General features: G+C 57.4%; 8 protein-coding genes across 8 annotated transcripts; 4 read left to right on the forward strand and 4 right to left on the reverse strand.

Moving 5' to 3' along the window:
• Nucleotide 1: 1 nt before the first annotated feature.
• B0I36DRAFT_338686 (uncharacterized protein) lies at nucleotides 2-1379 on the forward strand. The gene has a single exon (XM_046155798.1). It carries the CDS (start codon nucleotides 181-183, stop codon nucleotides 1303-1305), a length of 1125 nt encoding a protein of 374 aa, XP_046005381.1. The 5' UTR covers nucleotides 2-180; the 3' UTR covers nucleotides 1306-1379.
• A 110-nt stretch (nucleotides 1380-1489) lies between these two features.
• B0I36DRAFT_398026 (uncharacterized protein) lies at nucleotides 1490-2428 on the reverse strand (the record flags this gene model as incomplete). Its single annotated transcript, XM_046161601.1, has 1 exon — nucleotides 1490-2428. The coding sequence occupies one exon, from the start codon at nucleotides 2426-2428 to the stop codon at nucleotides 1490-1492; it is 939 nt and encodes a 312-aa protein (XP_046005382.1).
• Nucleotides 2429-4507: 2079 nt separating this feature from the next.
• Nucleotides 4508-5422, reverse strand: B0I36DRAFT_255130 (uncharacterized protein; the record flags this gene model as incomplete). The annotated part of the gene is made up of 1 exon (XM_046150856.1): nucleotides 4508-5422. A coding segment is annotated over one exon (915 nt), but the record flags the coding sequence as incomplete, so codon positions are not given.
• Nucleotides 5423-6136: 714 nt separating this feature from the next.
• On the reverse strand, nucleotides 6137-7223 carry B0I36DRAFT_378154 (myo-inositol-1-monophosphatase; the record flags this gene model as incomplete). The annotated part of the gene is made up of 2 exons (XM_046160640.1): nucleotides 6137-6990; nucleotides 7079-7223. The coding sequence occupies 2 exons, from the start codon at nucleotides 7221-7223 to the stop codon at nucleotides 6137-6139; spliced, it is 999 nt and encodes a 332-aa protein (XP_046005384.1).
• Nucleotides 7224-8807: 1584 nt separating this feature from the next.
• On the forward strand, nucleotides 8808-9752 carry B0I36DRAFT_338689 (uncharacterized protein). The gene has a single exon (XM_046155799.1). The coding sequence runs from the start codon at nucleotides 8861-8863 to the stop codon at nucleotides 9722-9724; it is 864 nt and encodes a 287-aa protein (XP_046005385.1). The 5' UTR covers nucleotides 8808-8860; the 3' UTR covers nucleotides 9725-9752.
• A 427-nt stretch (nucleotides 9753-10179) lies between these two features.
• B0I36DRAFT_255431 (RNA ligase/cyclic nucleotide phosphodiesterase) lies at nucleotides 10180-10908 on the forward strand (the record flags this gene model as incomplete). The annotated part of the gene is made up of 1 exon (XM_046150873.1): nucleotides 10180-10908. The coding sequence occupies one exon, from the start codon at nucleotides 10180-10182 to the stop codon at nucleotides 10906-10908; it is 729 nt and encodes a 242-aa protein (XP_046005386.1).
• Nucleotides 10909-11958: 1050 nt separating this feature from the next.
• Nucleotides 11959-14389, forward strand: B0I36DRAFT_398044 (general substrate transporter; the record flags this gene model as incomplete). Its single annotated transcript, XM_046161602.1, has 6 exons — nucleotides 11959-12430; nucleotides 12532-12635; nucleotides 12697-12785; nucleotides 12864-13305; nucleotides 13394-13452; nucleotides 13497-14389. 6 exons carry the CDS (start codon nucleotides 11959-11961, stop codon nucleotides 13936-13938), a joined length of 1608 nt encoding a protein of 535 aa, XP_046005387.1. The 3' UTR covers nucleotides 13939-14389.
• Nucleotides 14390-15493: 1104 nt separating this feature from the next.
• On the reverse strand, nucleotides 15494-17450 carry B0I36DRAFT_338693 (short-chain dehydrogenase). The gene is made up of 4 exons (XM_046155800.1): nucleotides 16302-17450; nucleotides 16136-16204; nucleotides 15957-16050; nucleotides 15494-15817 (listed from the first exon to the last, which is right to left on the reverse strand). The coding sequence occupies exons 1-4, from the start codon at nucleotides 16971-16973 to the stop codon at nucleotides 15711-15713; spliced, it is 942 nt and encodes a 313-aa protein (XP_046005388.1). The 5' UTR covers nucleotides 16974-17450; the 3' UTR covers nucleotides 15494-15710.
• Between the last annotated feature and the right edge of the window lie 406 nt (nucleotides 17451-17856).

The raw sequence follows: 17856 nt of genomic DNA on the forward strand, positions 1-17856 counted from the left end.
AGCCGTCGTTGTCCGTCCAGGTCACGCTCGCGTCACCTCTGTGATTGTTTTCTTGGACTTTTGCTAGCCGCCAACCTCCGACCACCAGTCATTCCTTTGTATTCTCCTGTGGCGGAACCGGGAAGCCCAGATCACGCTCTCTTCGCTGTCGTCCTTGCGCGTGCCTTTGGACAAACAAACATGTTGTTCTCAAATGCCCTCTCGCGAACCCTGCGACTCGCGGTGATCGCGATCGGCACTGTCCCCTCAACGACGGCCCTTCCCCAGCCGATCCTCACAAATCCAACCACCACGACCACCACAACACGATCGGCCATCCAACCCCGCAGTCAAGGCATATGGGAGACAGAACTGCACCAGATCCCCCGCGGGCCGCGACAGGGCCACGCCGTCACGGCCCTGGGCCTCGAAGTAGTCCTCCTCGGCGGCACCACCCTCTCCGGGGGCAAAGACACGACGCCCGCACCCCTCGTCGAGGCCTACGCTCCCCTGACGGACAGCTGGCGCCGCCTCGCGGACCTGCCGACGGCCATGACGCACACAAACGCCGCCTCGGTGCACGGCAAGCTCTACGTGCTCGGCGGGATGACGGGCACCAAGGGCGTGCTGAGCCCCACGAGCGACTCGTACAAGTTCAGCCCGTTTGCGAACCGCTGGGAGCGGATCCCGGACCTGCCGCCCGCGACGAGGCGGGGCGCGGCCGCGGTGGCGGCGTGGAAGGACATGATTGTCGTGGCGGGCGGGGTCAAACACCTCAACATCTTCACGGGCGCGCAGACCACATCGAACAAGGTCTCGGCGTACAACACCATCACCAAGGCGTGGCTCGCGTACCCGGACCTGCCGGACGGCGGCAGAGATCATGCCGGCGGCGCGGTGTGGAACAACACGTTCTACCTCGTCGGCGGCCGCATGGGCGGGAGGAGCAATGTCAAGGCGGATGTCTTTGCGCTCGACCTGAAGACACCCGAGGCCGGGTGGAAGAAGAAGGCGAGCATGCCGACTGCCCGTGGGGCTTTCGCGCTGGTCGAGCTGAACGACAAGCTGTACGCTTTCGGCGGTGAGGTATCCAAGGGCGATAGGGATGCCCAAACGGAGGCGTTTGGGTCCATCGAGGTGTACGATCCGCAGACGGACGAGTGGGAGGTGCTGGACGAGATGCCCTTGCCCAGGCATAGCACAGGGGCGGGAGTGGTACTGGGGGAAATCTACATCCCAGGGGGTGCAGACGCCGTTGGTCCCGGGACAGCGACGAAGACGATGCAGGGATATATGCCCGGAGGCAGGGTGAACGGCGAGCTGTAGTTCATGCTCGGGGAGATATTCGTGCTATGGATAATGATAATGTGACTCAAGGCAAAAATGACTTTCTTATTGCACCGTTATGTGCCGGTCCCAAGCTCACAAAGACGCTCTGACACTCGTTTGGGTCTACACAAATTGCTACGCCACAAAGCTAACAGCCACATACCCTTCCATCGGCAGTCTCCTATTCGCACAACTCTAGAGTCTGCGCATAGTACGGCTTGAGCCATTTCTTGGTCAGCTCTTCACTCCCACGCCTGACCTTGACCCCTCGTGGCGCTGCAATTTTCTCCTCGATACGATCCAACCACTCCTTCTCAAAGACGCCCACAAACTCGAGCGCGTTCAAGCTGGGACACAAGGGCACTACGTCCTCCAAGAAACCCAGCAACCCAGGCTGCGCAAAGTACAGCGCCATCTCATGATCCCGTCTCGGCAAGAAAGAACCATAATCGCTGGTCTGCAGCACAATCTGCATCACCTCGAGCTCACCCAGCATGGAAAACGCCGCGCGATAACCAGGATTCCCGTCTCGGATCAGCGGCCAGGCCAACAGCAGACACGCAGGGCTGCATCTCTGATCCCTCGAGCACGACCGGCGTATTTCACGCATGTGCCACGTCATGCGCACGCTCTTCACACTCCCGTCGCACTGGAGGTACGTGGGCATGGCAGTGCGCACAAGGGCACTGGCCACGTCGATATCCTCGCGAGACTCAAGGTATGGGTGGATCCAGTCGTTGATATGGACTGATATGGTCTGGCGAAGGAAAGGCAAGACCTCTTTATAGATTGTGTGACACGTCAGGGCTAGCGGTGGCGTTGGCAAGTTCCTGCACTGCGAGGACGGAATATATGGCCTGTCACTGCCAGAGGAGCAGCGTGGCGCTTGCCGTTGCTTTCGGTGGTGGTTGTGTTTCCTGGCGACGACTTTGAGCGGAAGCACGCCTCGTTGGATCCAGATGTGCGCGTAGATGTCGTAAATCATGCAGCGAATCTCCGGAGGCAGGCGGAGGAAAGAGAAAGACGCCGGTTGCAGAGCATAGGAGTTTTGGTCCTGGTACGTGCGCTGGGACTGTTCCAGTTTTGGAGACCCCCGTGTTGAGTACGCTGGGACGGGCATGTTGGCTGGCTTGTTGTTTTCGCGAACACTTCCGAACACGCACGTCAATGTTACCGATGAGATGCATGTCACTGGCTGATTCGACGAAGGATATAGAGTCCTACTTGACTTTCGATCTATGTTACAGTCCGCAATCTAAGGCATCGTTTGCTGCCTGATCGTTTTGCCTAGATGTGCAAAGTGTTTGGGTTTGCTAATATCGTTCGTGTCATATTGCAACATCTTGAGGCAATCTGCGGAGGTCTGGGGCATTTCTGTCTACAGTTCATGTCCTTGCATGCTGCGTGAAGGATGGAAAAATCTTCCACTGCTAGGTGAATCCAAACCAGCTAAGGACGCAGGACTGCAGCTCACCTCCATGGATGTTCATCAGACATATCATTCCTCACTGATTGGATGCCTTCCCGACAAGAAGGACCGTTAATGCATCGAAAGATGTAATTTCACCTAAGTCATCATGTTTGACCAGCGGTTTGCTGAATTTTCGTAGATTCAAGAAGGCCCTATGTCCTAAACCCCCAAGCTCCAGTACTTGTTTGTGGTAGCCATCTTCATAACGTTTGCAACGTTTTATGCAGCATATCACTCCCACAGAAACGACAGCAAGCTCACCATTCCAACCGGACAGCCCCCGCCACCACCTGAAAACTCCAGTCGTCTTCGGTGAGACACGGGACATTTGTTCAACAGGTACGCACACCGACTGGCATCGCTTGTCTACGTTCGACAGACGCACTAACCCCCCATGACGATGGCATCTGCGTGGCCATGTTCGACAAGCCGGGCTGCACAGCGCATACATATGAAGATTTGTAGCAGTGCCTTTTCGGTTGCCTGCAGCTGCAGGAGCTGCTCAAACTTGGATCCTCGAAGGGCGTAGATCCATTTGTCAGCTCGAGGGTCGCCACACTCGGAGTAGGCTGGCAAGGCTTCAACAGATATGTGGAATGACGAGTCTCCGGGGAAGGGGTAGAATGGGGAGATGCGAAAACCACCAGCCCTCGAGGAGTCAGTTAGGAAACCTTGGTCTTCGGAATGACCACAAGCCGCCGGGATTTTGGCACGATACAGCCCCCTGATGGCATCGTTCATGCTCAACCTCGAGCTTCGTTGGGTATCAAGTCCAACTGACGTCTGGATGACAATGGCGAACTCTATCAGGTCTGCAGACATGAATGCTCTCAGTGGCCCCGGTTGGTAATGGGGCGTGATCAGAGTGCCAGGTGCGACTTTGGCCGTCGTTCCCAATCTGTCAAGTTTGATGCCAGTCGCCTGGAGGTGCTGCCTCCTCTGCACTTCCAAGATCAAGTGTCGCAACGATCCTCCTATGCTTGCCCTGCCCGAGGCAATAGTAATTGCGCGGCCTAGATCGTCGAAGCAATCATCCTGGAGTAAAGAAGTGTAAAAACCAGTATAGCTACCTCCAGAAACGCCAAGAATATTGTACTCGGTGCTTCCGTTAATCTGTCCGAGGCCAACGAAATCGTTGTTGTTGCATAATAGTCGAGCAAACTTCGTGAACAAGGGATCGCTAAAAGTGGAGGGAACCTCGATCTCCTTGGCAAAGTCATCCGAGCTTGAGAGCCTGTGAATGCCCCATGCGCTAATCCAGGTGGTCTCTGCGTTATAGCAACACCGTGCCAAATACCACACTAGAGCTGAGAAGCTATTGATGATGCGTCCGACCTTGAGGCAAAGGCAGTCGTTCTCGGTCATGATAGCAGTGCCTATATCATCATCAGGCAGCTTGTCGCCGCTCGACTCATGCTTCTCGAACCCATGAATGGAACACATGGATTGAAGGGTCAATGCTGCCCCCGTACCAACATATTTCAGCGCGGGATGTGGCCACCGCTGAACTTGTTTGGTCGTGTACGCTCTCGCCTTGTCGATGTCACCTTTGATGCCAATGCTCTGCAGTGTCTGCTTTAGCGCCTTGAAAGGATTGAACATGTCCAAGCTTGAATCTTGTGGCCGTGGCCCATATTGCTTCTTTTTCTGGATGCAGCGGGCGGATAGCCGCACAATAGCATCATGAATTGACTGTTGAGTCTCCGGCCCAATTTCCGGTAGAAAGCCTAGCTCGGCCTCTAGGGCGTCTCGGAGCAGATACTCCACGTCCACGCGTTTGCGCCTTTCTCGGCTTGTCGGCGCCATTAACAAAAGACTACCGCTCCGGTTGCTGCAAGCCATTGCTGTACTGTCCGAGCCCTGTGGCGCTACCTGCAGAGTCACCTTGCCGTTATCACCGCCGCTTGCCCATAGGATGTGATCGTCACAGACCAGCTCGACCGACATGCCTAGCAGATGACTCGCAAAAGCCGCCAGCCAGGCGCCTCGCTGCTGTGGTACTAGGTAAAGGGTCTCGGCCCTCTCCGATGTAAAAACGAGTTGCCTGATAGCACTCGCCAGTGTCTGCGGATCACCAATAGAAGTGAGATCGACCGGAATCTTCTTCCTGAGCCTGACAACCTCGTGGGACGCAGAAGTCGTAATATGCTGGAGAACTTTTACGAACCCGAGTTCGTGGACCATCGGGGCAATATAGACTATCATGGTCTTGAGGACGTCGACGTTGGCTAGCTGGTCTGCTGCGCAACCATAGATGGTTAAAAGTTCCGAGAGGCACTGTGCGGCGTGGAACCTGGAAACGCCTGACGCGAGGGCACCGATGAGGAGGAGGGCGTTGGCGCCGGCCTTTGTCCGCGACATTTCGACGGCGATGCCAGCGTGGCCCCACCCGATACTCAGTACCTTTGCCAGGAACCCATTAGCACCCGGCATGGCCTTTAGTTGTGCGTGTACGGTGGTCTGCAGTGCACTGCGAAAGGGCAGCTGTTTGCTGAGCCAGATGGAGGCGGTGACTGCGTAGAGGTCGACGCCGCCATCGCTGAGCGCCTTGAGGATGCGGCCGGTCAGGAGGTGCGCGAGGCTGGCTGTGCTGACAACGTCGGCCTGGAACCCAAAGCCCACTTGGTTGTCGCTTGAAGACATTGTCGGCTTGCTTGAGTGGGGTGGCTGCTGTTCAACTTGTTGGCTCAAATGAAACCACTGTGGCAACGCGTTAGATTGCCAGCAGGATGAGATGAAAGGCATATAGGCAAGGCATATAGACAAGGCATCCTGTGGAGGTCTTTGCCAAAGATATGTTCCTCACACCGCTCGACGCACCGACTCCATGCAAACGACCAACACCAAAGCGAGGCATCATTTCCCCCGTTGTTGCAGCGCAAGACATAACCCACAGGAAAAGGTGTCTCTCTGGTGAGACACCGATGGATAAAGACGGCGACGCAGACACGCGAGCATGCAGCTACCCTTAACGGGACCACCGGCTGCGTATCTGTGGCATTTGTTGCCAGTGCCATGATTGAAACTCGTTCCTGCAGTGTTTGTACTCTATGTGGAAGCTACAAACGCCGCAATACAGGACTTGAGTTTCTGTTAGGCTGCAAAAAGCTGTCTTCCTTTCTCGGCAGTGTGGCATTCTGTGGTGAAGGAATCATTCAAGCCTCGCTGGAGAAGATCTCAAGAGGTCATATAGGCCCTCGAAACCTTATACCCAAGGCGAAGGTAGAAAAAAGACAATCTCTCCATCAGGGAGGAATCTGTATTTCTCCAGCTCTCATATGCCTCCAGGGCTGTCTCGATATGCCAATGGACCAGGGAGGAACAATGTCACCCATCTTCTTGTGTCCGAGCTCGATACTACAGGGGTCCATATGTGGACCTCAGCTCGCCTAAAGTCGACCAAAACTCGTTGACAAAATCCTCTTGCTGCTTCTGGCCCGTCCGTCTGCCACTGACTTCGCCCAGGGCTGGTCTGACAGCAAGGTACCGCCTGTTATCAACTGGCGGCTGCCAACCTCCTGGGTGCCCGTCGACCATGATCCCACCGGCTTCCTCGAGTATGCACCACGCCGCCGCCACATCCCAGGCCCAGCATCCACACTCCCAAAACGCCTCCTGCTGTCCCGAGGCTACTCTACAGATGGCCAGAGCCGCACTGCCGACACAACGCAGAGAATTCACAAAGAGCCCGCCCGTATGTTGTGTGCGCGCCAGAGTCGTGAACACTTTTAGATTCATGTCGAAGTTCGGCCCCTGCCGGTCGCTGCCGAACTCGATGCCGATACAAGCGCCGCGAAGGCCGTCTGCAGAGAACGGCGCCGGGAAACGGGGCAACTTCACTGCTTGTGCCTCGTGGCATATGTCGGTGTTGTCCTTACCATCTTGGACCCTCGCGTGGGTGCGGGAGTAGTATGCGCCGTTGCCCTTGATGGCTGTCCATAGCTCTCCGGTGAAGGGATTGTGCACAACGCCAACCGTGGGCTTACGGCTGACCACAAGGCCGATCGACACACAGACCTCGGGCAGACCGTGGACGAAGTTCGATGTGCCGTCGATGGGGTCTACCACAAAGGTCGGCGCGTTGGTGATGCGGTCGAGACCAGCCTTGAATGATTCTTCGCCGATGAACTTGATGCTTGGGTACCATTCTAACAAATACCAGCGAATAAGCTCTTCGGAAGCTTGGTGGGTCTCGGTCACAATATCGGCAGCTGCCAGAACTTGGAGTCAGTACTGAAACTGCTTGGACGTCATTTGCAGGGACTGCTCTCCAGTAATTTCGATGCAGTTTACACTGACTGTTCTTCTTGCATGTGATCGCACTGGTTTGCCGGTTGTCGAGTCCAGTCGTTCGTGCATTTCGGATGAGGCCGCCTGCCTTCAGCGCAACCTTTGTCAGGTTGGCGCAAAGTTCGTGCAAGTCGAGCGTAGCTGCCATCTCCATGACGAAAATCCTTGGCTTGACAGCTAGCCCGCCATCCTGAAATCGAAGTTATCATAAGGGATATTTATTCGTAGACTGAAACATGCTTCTAGCGTCTAGAGAACTCGACAACGTGCTGGTCAGGGGGCCTGCCCGTGTTCGGGCAGAGGTTAATCTTTGGCGCTCGCTTCGCTCGGCTAAAGGGGATATTGGTCCGCTATGGTGGAGCCACACCTTGTTCTCCGTGCGGAAGAAAACTGACCTGGAGTGGACCTCCGCTGCTCGCTTTCCTCGCCTCCCTCGCCTGATGCCCCTGCCCTGCACATGCGTCTATTCAACTCCAGTTGTGCTTCACCGCGGATGGATCGATTGCGAACACCGGGATGGAGCAGTCAACGCAGTCTGCCGTGCCTGGACAGCCCTACCGGGGACGAGTCAGGAGCGGCTGCTTGACCTGCCGATCTCGCAAGGTCAAGTGCGACGAGGGGAAGCCCGTGTGCGCAAAGTGCAAGCGATTGGACCGCCAGTGCGTCTACAAGCCTCGAAAGGCTCAGATACGCGAACACACCGACATATCGGCCCGACAAAGTGCGGACGGGGACGACCTCACGATCGCGGCGGCTGAGGAAGGCAACACAGCGCAGGCCCTCTTGTCGTTGCACCATCACGTCGAGGAACAAAGTCTCAGCTTGGCCACGCCGCCCTCGATTCGGACTATTATTCAGGACTACACAGCCAGTCCAGCCTCGACAGCCGGAGCTGATTCAGTCACAACATCCCAGAGCAGCCGCACACAGTCCAGCACCCACCACCGCGATCCCCCTTTACTTGCCAGTCCATCGTCGTCCCATGTCACTGCGCAGCTCGAACAAGCGCTTTGGCGCAACCGCCAGGATGTCCGCGCCCGGAGATTCCCCTCCGGGACCGACGGTCCCCATGGCGATATCGAGTCTCCATCGGCCCTGATCTCGCGGGACATTGAGCTCACGACCACGATGGATCTCATCACTGCCCGGGGAATATCGGACGCAGCTGGATCAAAGTTGACCATCCGATCCCCTTCGACAGACTTCTTCCTCCGGCATGTGGACTGTCCGGGAATCACGCCGTTCGACCCAGTAAATTGGGCAGCTGCGAAACGTCGTGCCGTCAAGATGGCCGAGACATCACATGTGGCAGCCGAGGCCATTGCAGCAGTCTGTGCAGTCTACAGAGCACAGCTCTATGCCGTCTCCATCCCTGGCGCAAAGCCGCTCTACGAATCGGCAAGGCAGCTACTACGTAGCATGGTCGCGGGCAGCCCAGCATCTGCAGCACACCACGACGAAGTACTCATGGTCTCGTTCTTGTTGTGCCTCGCGGAGCTTGTCCACAACGAAGGGCCATTTGAAGAGCAGAGTGGCCCGGTATTGAAGGTGTGCGATATCCTTGCAGCGAGGCTCGAGGGATGGTTAGAGAGCGGCAGCCCCATTGCCTTGACACCGCTCTCGACGAGGCTAGTGGCGTGGCTGCGCATCATACATCGCATTACCCTGCGGGGAGGTGGGACAGGGCTCATTTCTGACCGTGTTTATGGCGTGCTGTGTAGATTACATGGTGAAGAAGGCCCTGTACATCAGCATGGGCCAGTTCATTCAGAAGCGGGAACCGACGCGCTCATGCGTCAGACAATTTCTTCAACCCTCCCTTCGCCTCACCTGATTCTGCCAAACCTCGAAGCAGACGATGACACTTCCCCCGAAGACATGCTGCACCAGGCTCTCAGTGGGCCATTATTCGAGTTCTACTACCGCCTACAGCTCCTCTCCGGTCACGTTGCCCGGCTCACGCACTATCACCGGTCCCGCATCACCGCCGACGACCAGGATGCTGTCGCCGCCTGCATCGCGTCGATCAGGGTCCGCCTTCACAATCTCTGGGCGACGACACGCACGGGTGACATCGGCAAGATGACCACCTGCGGCCTCGACGCACAAGCGCTGCGTTCCCAGCTGGCGCCAGACGTAGGCGCGCGGCTCGTGCTGCTGATGCGCCTGTGTGAGGCGGCGTATCATGCCGAGATTGTAGAGCTCGATCGCGTCCTGGGAGATCCGGTGCAGATGTACAGTAGCGAGTCGAGGGCCTCTGTGAAGGCAATCATGGCGCTGGTGAGTGCTGCCATGGAAGAGGCACAGAGCGGCTTTCGCTATCATGGGTCCATCCGCGTGTGCCAGGATGGAGCGCACGGCAGATATCTGACTTTAGCCGAGCAACGGCCTGATATCGTGGAAGATAGCAAGGCGCGACTGAGTGCCGGCTTTCTGCGGCCCCTGTTTCTGTGCGCCATCGAAACCATCGACGATGCCGGACAGACGGCGCAGGCCGTGAAGAGGATGTCTGAGATTGGCGACCCTGTCTATCGGAGCGACTTCTTCGCTGCTTTTGGTCAGGCGTTGGCTGAGACTCAGCAGCGCAAGGACAGAAGAGTCACGTCTCGGTACTTTTGTCTTTGGTTCTTTGGCATATCGCCGCCGTTCATGTAGTCCAGTTTTGGCCAAAGTAATTAGTGACTCTTGTATGCTGGAGAACCCTAGTGCGAACGCCACGCACCCTTTTGTTCATCGTTGAGCCCTCAAGTCGAAACCCCGCCATCAAGTGGGCGTTCTAGCTTGGTAAAGCCTCCCTGCCTGTCTTATCTTGAGCCGACGCCATATCTGGAAGCGAGCGGCGGATTTCCTCCACACCAGGTAGTCGGTAGTCTCCACACATCGCCCCTGGGGATCCCCCTCAAAACCCTAGCGCATCAACATAAAAGCCAAACGACACGGGCAGGTCGAGGATGAAGTGATGACAGGGACAACCGCCACTCATATGCGCCTCAGATTGCTTCTGCTTCTCTATTCTCTGCACACCATCGACACTCTCACTGTAGCCTCCTGAAGCCCGAGCCTTGCCGTCTCCCTAGGCCCGCATACCTATTCACGCCCTCCTCTCCATAATGGGATCGGTAGCAGAAAATCCAGAGCGGCCAGCGTACCCCACCGGCGTGCCCATCAAATTCACCCCAGAAGGCGAAGCAGTCCGCTACCCTGGCAACACCACCGTCTGCCACATTGCGCCCGATTCACCCTTGCAGCCAGCTCTCCAGCTGGTCCACGACACCATTGCCACGCACCCGACCCTCTTCAGAATCTTCCGCCTCCTGCCCCCAGAGTCGTGGCACATGACCGTCTTTGACGGCGTGCGCGAGATCGAGTGCGAGCCCAACATGTGGCCAGTGGGCAAAGGCAAGCTCCCCGTGGACGAGTGCACGGCCATCTTCGCGCCCAAGCTCCGTGCGCTAGGTACGCAGCTGGAGAGGGAAGGCCTGGCGCCGCCCTACCGGATGCGCGCGCGCGGGTTTCTGGATGTCGAGGCCGTTTCGGGCCTGGGGTTTGCCATCTACGGCGCGACAGAGGAAGAGGAGAAGAGGGTAAGGCGGCTCAGGAACATGCTGGCGGACACGCTCGGTTTCCGGGCGCCGAATCACTACATATACCCGTTTCACGTGTCTGTCGCGTACATGCTGCGGTGGGCGGAGGGCGACGATAGGCAGGAGATGTTCAGAGTGCTTGATGACTTGGCCGTGAGGACAGAGGTCGAGTTTGAGCTGGGTGCTGTCGAATTCAACACGTTTGAGACGATGCTTGCGTATCCGAGGCTGTTCTTCCTCGGCGAAGCTGAATAGAAAACTTATCTTTGTCGGCTTGAGTCCCTGTTCCGCAGCCACATATTCAGTGTTGACTCTGTGCGGCACTCCCATGTGTTGATCATCAGTAAATTGTGTAATCTGGTGATGAGATGTGCGGCTGCGGGCATATCGACCACGCTGTCAGGAGCCGCTGGTCCCGCCACTAATGACACACGACAACACGGCGTGCAAGCTGCCAGGGCCGTCAAGCATACGTCTAGTTATCGGCCGGCTTTCCGGTGCATCTTCAGCTTGTTCATACCTCCACGGTTGAGTTAGTCATATGCAATTTGAAATGATCAGACCAGGAACTTGTTCTCTGGCATAGCTTGTTATCGGATCGAGATGCCGGCGTGGGCAAAAGCCGCAGGTTGGCTAGTGTGGGACGCACCGGAGACTCTCTGGTTCAATTTTGGAACTACACTTCGGCACCCCGCGCGGAACCCAAGGGCGGGGACATCGCAGGCCGATTACGGCACGGCATTCAGCTTGTGCTTGGGGACCGCTGCCGATGCCTGTCCTCGTGGCAAGCTCTTGTCGGACCGAGGCGTGAAGCAGTGAATTACCAAAGGAGCCTGGACGACCGGTTCGCTTCCAGATAAGCCCGCACGATGCGCTCGGCTATAGATAAGACGCCACCGTTCACCCGACGGCCGGACCAGCTTCCCCAGAAAAGCTTGTCAGGCACGGGGTCGAAGCCGGGGCCGTGAGTGGCCCGTCTGGGGATTCCAGAACTGCTCCACGAATTGGGGGCGTCCCTCAGCCAATGCGGCTTAACGATCCGTCCGCAAGGGGAACCCTTGCCGTTCGACGTGCACAGTGCACATGACGACGGCTTGCACGCAGATGGCCAGACTTCACGATCGGTATATATAGAGTATCTCGCGACATGCCCTTTCACTCGGAAATAGCCAGCCAGCACCGCCAGCCTCAGCACGACCAACCAGCACAACTATCACCAGCCCGCCGATGCCAGTCCCGGAAATCACATCTTCCAGCACCGGCCCAGACATGACCACGGCCACGGCAGATAAGGACGACGTGGCCATGGTGGCCTCCCATGTCTCCGATGCTCCCCAACCGCGTGAGGCTGCCGTCATCCTAACCGATGCGCAGGAAGCCGCGGTCGAGGAGAAGCAGATGACCCTGCGCGAGGGTCTGCGTGTCTGCCCCAAGGCCATCTTCTGGAGCCTTGCCATGTCGACGTGCATCGTCATGGAAGGCTACGATACTTTTCTGCTCGGCAACCTGTACGGCCAGCCAGCGTTCCGCAAGCAGTTTGGCGTCCTCATCTCAGCGGCCACAGATACGTACGAGATCCCTGCCCAGTGGCAGGCTGGGCTAGGTAACGGCTCGTCTTGCGGCCAGCTTATTGGTCTTCTGCTCGGCGGTTACTGCAGCGAGCGGTTTGGTTTCCACCGCACGGCAATCGGTAGTCTGGCAGTCATCACGTGCCTGATTTTCATGCAGTTCTTCGCACCAAGCCTGCCAGTACTTCTTGCGGGCATTGTCCTCTTTGGTGAGTGTCTCGCAAGTCCATATCTGGGGCCTGGCGCCAGTGCCAGGGTCTCCAAGGAAACCAGAGCATTTTTACTGATTTGTCTTTTCATGCGTGCTTAGGCATTCCACTCGGTATGCTGCAGACGACTCCAATCATTTACGCCCAAGAGGTGGCTCCCGCTGTGCTTCGACCATACTTGACAACCTACGTCAATATGTTCTGGGTAAGAAAGAACTCGTCGCTGTCATTATGGCTAGAACCGTACTGAACAAAGCATCGTCCAGGCCATTGGCAAGCTGGTCGGCTCAGGTGTCCTTCGCGGTACTCTTGCCATACAAGGCGATCTCTCCTGGCGCATTACTTTTGCAATCCAGTCAGTCTTACTCCATCACTCAGGATCCATTTAATTAAGTGCATTGGTTCCCTGGCCGCAAGCTCTGACAAGTAACAGATGGCTCTGGCCTGCAATTCTCATCCCACTTCTATGTTTTGCTCCCGAGTCACCATGGTGGCTCGTCCGCAAGGGCCGCCTAGCTGACGCACGCGGCGTGCTCGAGCGGCTCACGACCAACACGAGCAGGGATGATGCATCCGGTCAGAGCACCCACAAGGCTGTGGCCTTCAACCTGGACAAACAGGTAGCCCTCATGCTCGCCACGACCGAGCACGAGCGCGCAGTCCTCGCCCAGACATCCTACGCAGCGTGCTTCAAGGGCGCCAACCTGCGCCGCACACTCATTGTGATTGGCATCTACTGCGTGCAGGTCCTCAGCGGCAACAATCTGCGCTCCAACTCGACATATTTCCTCCAGCAGGCTGGTCTCCCGACATCCATGTCGTTCAACATGACCATTGTCAACAATGCGCTTGCTCTCACTGGAGGTCTCTGCACTGTAGGTCACGTCTCTATCTCCTTTAGCCTGGCTGCCTTTCTCCCCCCGGTTTCTCCGTACCACAACCATGTTAAACATTGAGATCTAGTGGATATTAATCCCCATCTGGGGCCGCCGCCCGATCTACCTCTACTCACTCGTCATGATGTTTGTCATCATGATCCTGATCGGCGGCCTGGGTGTGCCCCAAGCCCCCCCCCGACAAACACCAACATGTCTTACTCATGGGCCATCGGCGCGCTCCTGATCGCCTCGAGCTTCCTGTACAACTGCTCCATGGGCACGCTGACCAACACGCTGTGCACCGAGATCCCGTCGACGCTGCTGCGCTCCAAGTCGGTCGTGCTGGCCCGGTGGTGCTACTCGGTCATGGCCATCGCGGGGGGGTCCCTCACGCCGTACCAGCTCAACAAGTCGGCGTGGAACTGGGGCGCCAAGACGGGCTTCTTCTGGGCCGGCGGGTGCCTGCTCGGGGCAGTGTTTGCGTTCTTCTTTGTCCCCGAGACCAAAGGCCGGCCGGCCGCGGAGATTGATGTGCTGTTTGAGAACAATGTGTCTCCTAGGCGGTTCTCTGAGACGCCGGTGCGGATCGCGGAGGCGCTGGACGAGGGGGATATCGTCAAGGCGGTGTGAGCCCGTCTACAGAGTTGGGCAACGGGACATCGTCTTTTGTCTGAGAAGAATTGGAGGGCAGGGAGGACGGGAATGGGGGAAGCCATGGGAGCTTGCAATGCCCGGTGCCTCGACATGTCGTTACATTACCTTTGACACTCGACAAGATTTTCACACTTGCTCAAAGTATAGACCGGGGGGTAGGGGTACGATTGGAATCGTCCCGACTCTGTACTATTCTCGTCAAAACATAGACCAGCAGATGAACGCCACAAGACCTCTCGGAGACATATCAGCTCAAGTCACGGCGTGCTGACAAACTACCCTAAGCCACTTACGGCAACTCGTAAAAGAGCTGAAAACATGCACATTGATCAATGCCTCCCCCCACGTGGCGATCCTCCACAGAATGGTAAGCTCACTGTCGCTGGCAAGCGGGTGCTGCATCCCACGTCATCTTTGAACCTCCCCCACACCTGAATAGGGTATGCTTGCGGCGCGTAATTGGCCCGTTTTGGGGATGCCTGTCAATCTCGATATCCAAGGAACGTCCAAGGACTGTAATCCTGAATTACCCCACCAGGGATTTTGTGAGAGCGGAATTATGCAGTCCTGGGTTCCACTCGCGCGCGGGTGCAGGATCCCAGAGCATGTAGACAGCCTTACAGGGCCTGCCTGCTTGTGCCATGGCAGGGAGGAAGCCCCCCCCTTCCCCTCGACCCTCAGGTAACCACTCTGCGTCTACTATTCGACACACGCGCATGCGAGCATGTGTCAGCGCCCTCTCACGCGGGCTGAGGCTGTGAATACCAGAAACGGCAGGGCGTCAGCGTTTGGACATGGTGCGTCTGTGTTGCAGCGGGTGGTTCGAGCGGTCCGCGGGGGGGATTCTTGGCGAGGTGTGTGCGCGTGTTGGGCGGCCGAATTGGGAAGCAATTCTCCGCCTGAGCGGCCCGCGAGGGATGAGGTGGCATGTCACATGCCATCCTTAGGACGAGCTGGCTGTTTCTGCGCCAAGTCACCCCCTGGCCGGATGAGGGCTGAGGATTCTAGAATTGTTGTTTGTGCCAATCTGACTGGAACGTGCATCTCGTTGATGTAGAGGCCGTAGATAATGTGGCCGACTGTGGGCATTGAGACGTGAGAAGAACGGGGACTTCTGTCGGGCTGGGAGGGACTCAGGGTCGATGGCCTCAGAGGCCAGAGTCGACAACGACAAAGTCCCGCCATGAGATGCCAATTGTAGCGGTTAATCCCCTTGATTTCATCATGGGTTATCTGGTGATAATTGAAGTGTTCGGAGATCGTATCTGCGGCAACCAATGGGGCCAAAAGGGCCTAGCATGAAACGGGGCAAAAGGTCTGGGGACTGGCGGCAGGATGGTTGCACCGGAGGCGCTTGCGGGCGTCCAATCCCACGACTCGCCTTAGCAAACCATCTCGGCAGTCCTGCTCGGGACATGGTCTCATCCCTGCAGACCGCGGCTGGCTACTGCCGGCCAGGGTGGTGGGGGCTGTTGGCTGCTGACCGCATGGTTCCTGGGCGGAACGTCGGCTCTACTCCACAGCACAGCAACACTACCAAGATATGCCGTCGCTGGGTCTAATCAAAAGTTTTCATGGCTGCCTAAAGTTCAATCTTGAAAAAATCTTTCTATTACACGTCCTGATACTACCAGTACAAGGTTCGGTCCGGGAAACTGCACAAACAACGCGGGACAATGACTCATACCACACCACCTTGCCCCGACCTGTCAGACTAGCAACAAATTTGGCACAACAAAGCAGCACATTCATCGGTACGGCTGAACCTGTTCCTCCATCCACGCCCAGTACTGGTGGGCGAGCTCTGGGTCCTGGAGGTCCTTGCGCGCCGCTTCGATCTTGCCATACGGGGCGACTACAAACACATGAGGCATGTCGAGTCAGCACACATATGGTCGCCAGCAAGCGTGGGCCAATGATTTGCCTCGAGAGACATTTCGAGGCTAGAGAAGGAGAGAAAGAAAGGAGGGGAAACCGTGGGGTCGAAGACTTACTCCAACAGCCCTTGTGCTGCATTGTGATTGACTTGTCTAGCCCGGCAAAGAGCTCGGTGTACGCGCCCTTGATGGCATCGGAGGCGATACATTTCTGGCGAGGGCAACGGGGGTCAGTATACGGGCGCTGATATCGAGAGCTCAACTGCCACGAAGGAAAAGGAAAGCCGGTGACTTACAAAGAATGCGCCCATGAAGGGCGTAAAGTTTTGCTGCAAGTTGGTGACCAAGAACCCCGGGTGCATTGCCTACACAAATAGAATGACTCGTTAGCAGCCGTCCGTGTCTAATTCAGAGCATTGAGAGAGCGAGAGAGAAATCGCTAGTGAAAAAGAGTCAACTTACCACGACAAGCACTCCATCCTTCTCCCACCTCCGCGCCGCTTCGAGGGCATGCAGCGTCTGGCCGGCCTTGCTGCGGCGGTACTGGGTTTCGACGGGCTCGGGCCGGTGGTAGTCCATGTTGTCGAACTGGATTGCCGGCTTAGGCGCCTCGTCCGCGGCGGCGCTAGCGACAATGACGACCCTCACGGACCCGAGCGGCACCCCGGGGGTCTGCGCGGTACGCACCAGCACGGGCTTGAGCAGCTCCGTCAGCAGGAAGTGACCCAGCACGTTGGTGCCGAGCTGCAGCTCATACCCCTGCTTCGACTGGCTCCCCTGGGGCGGCTGCATGACGCCGGCATTGGCCCACAGCACGTCGAGCCGGCTCTCGAGGCTGAGAAACTCGCGCGCCGTGGCGGCAATGGTGGTCAGGTCGTCGAGCTGCAGGGACAGGAAGATGAGCTGGCCGCGGGAGGACGGGTAGGCGGCGCGGATCTCCGCAATGGCCTCCTCGGCGCGCTGGCGGGAGCGCGTGGCAATGTAAATCTTGGCGTTGTGCGAATAGAGGATACCGCAGAGGGCCTTGCCAACGCCAGAGTTGCCGCCGGTCACGAGGAAGACCTTGCCAGACTGGTCGGGCAGGTTCTTCTCGGTGAGGGTGGGGTGGGCAGGGATGACGGTTGTCTTGCGCATTTTGGAATATGTATTGGGCTTGAAGATGGGTCGACAAGGCGATGGAAAGGGTGAGTGGGGGAGCAGTGGAGTGAGTCCTTGCCGGCAGAGAGTGATGTTGGGTGGTGATGGTTATGGGTTATGTTGAGTAATGATGCGTTATCGTGATGCGTTACGTTGATGCCTAGGACAAGCTGGCCTTGGAACATGTCCCGTGTCCTCTTATAATTCTTTCACCTGCAGCGCGGGGGCGTGTCTTGGTGGCTGGACACTGACCGGAGATAGTTGACGTGAAGCTTGAGGCCCGGGTCTTACATGCAGCTCCATGAGTCTAAATCTATTGATAGTGATTCATCGGAAGTTCCATGCAGGCGGGTTGGGCTCAGCCCCCAGAGCTCACGTATGCCGGCAGCATGACGCTCGGAGGTGCCGCTTAGGTAACGGTACCCCAGGTAGGGCTGATGTATGTGCCGGAGATAGCGACAGTGGAGTTAGGCGAGGGTCGGTGCTCTGATAGGGGGAGTTACGGAAGCAGAAAGAGTCCGGCAGAGGCTGACTGCAGGAATGACGATGGGCTGACTGTCCCTCCGCAGAGGACTATGTGCTGCCAAGACGGCAGGGAGTGGCCTGCCGGTGGAACGTGCCGGTGGGCCTCGACGGTCCGCTCAGGCAGCAGAATTCTGGCAAATGGGCGGCGAGCTGCCATTGGCGCCCAGTCCGAGATGGACCCTGATCCGGTGCTCTCGCAGTATAGGAGTGGTGGCCCCAGGGCGCTTGGCACGCGGGCGGAGCCCCTGAAGCCCACGGCGAGAGTGGCCTCGAGATGCCCGCTGAGTCAGCGGCATGTCGGCTCGCAACTCTCATAAACATTGCGTCGTCTGCCCGCGCTTTCTCGATTCGAGTC

The sequence above is a fragment of the Microdochium trichocladiopsis genome (genome assembly GCF_020744255.1).
Source record: "Microdochium trichocladiopsis strain MPI-CAGE-CH-0230 chromosome Unknown B0I36scaffold_13, whole genome shotgun sequence".
In the NCBI taxonomy this organism is placed as follows: domain Eukaryota; kingdom Fungi; phylum Ascomycota; class Sordariomycetes; order Xylariales; family Microdochiaceae; genus Microdochium; species Microdochium trichocladiopsis.

Bases quoted from the DNA above. Each gene is read 5' to 3' on its own strand.
- B0I36DRAFT_338686 (XM_046155798.1), top strand. From the start codon at position 181: ATGTTGTTCTCAAATGCCCTCTCGCGAACCCTGCGACTCGCGGTGATC.
- B0I36DRAFT_338689 (XM_046155799.1), top strand. From the start codon at position 8,861: ATGCGTCAGACAATTTCTTCAACCCTCCCTTCGCCTCACCTGATTCTG.
- B0I36DRAFT_338693 (XM_046155800.1), bottom strand. From the start codon at position 16,973: ATGCGCAAGACAACCGTCATCCCTGCCCACCCCACCCTCACCGAGAAG. The intron at 16,205-16,301 runs GTAAGTTGACTC...CTATTTGTGTAG, and splicing joins AGGATGGAGTGCTTGTCGTG to GCAATGCACCCGGGGTTCTT. The intron at 15,818-15,956 runs GTAAGTCTTCGA...ATGTGTTTGTAG, and splicing joins GCAGCACAAGGGCTGTTGGA to TCGCCCCGTATGGCAAGATC.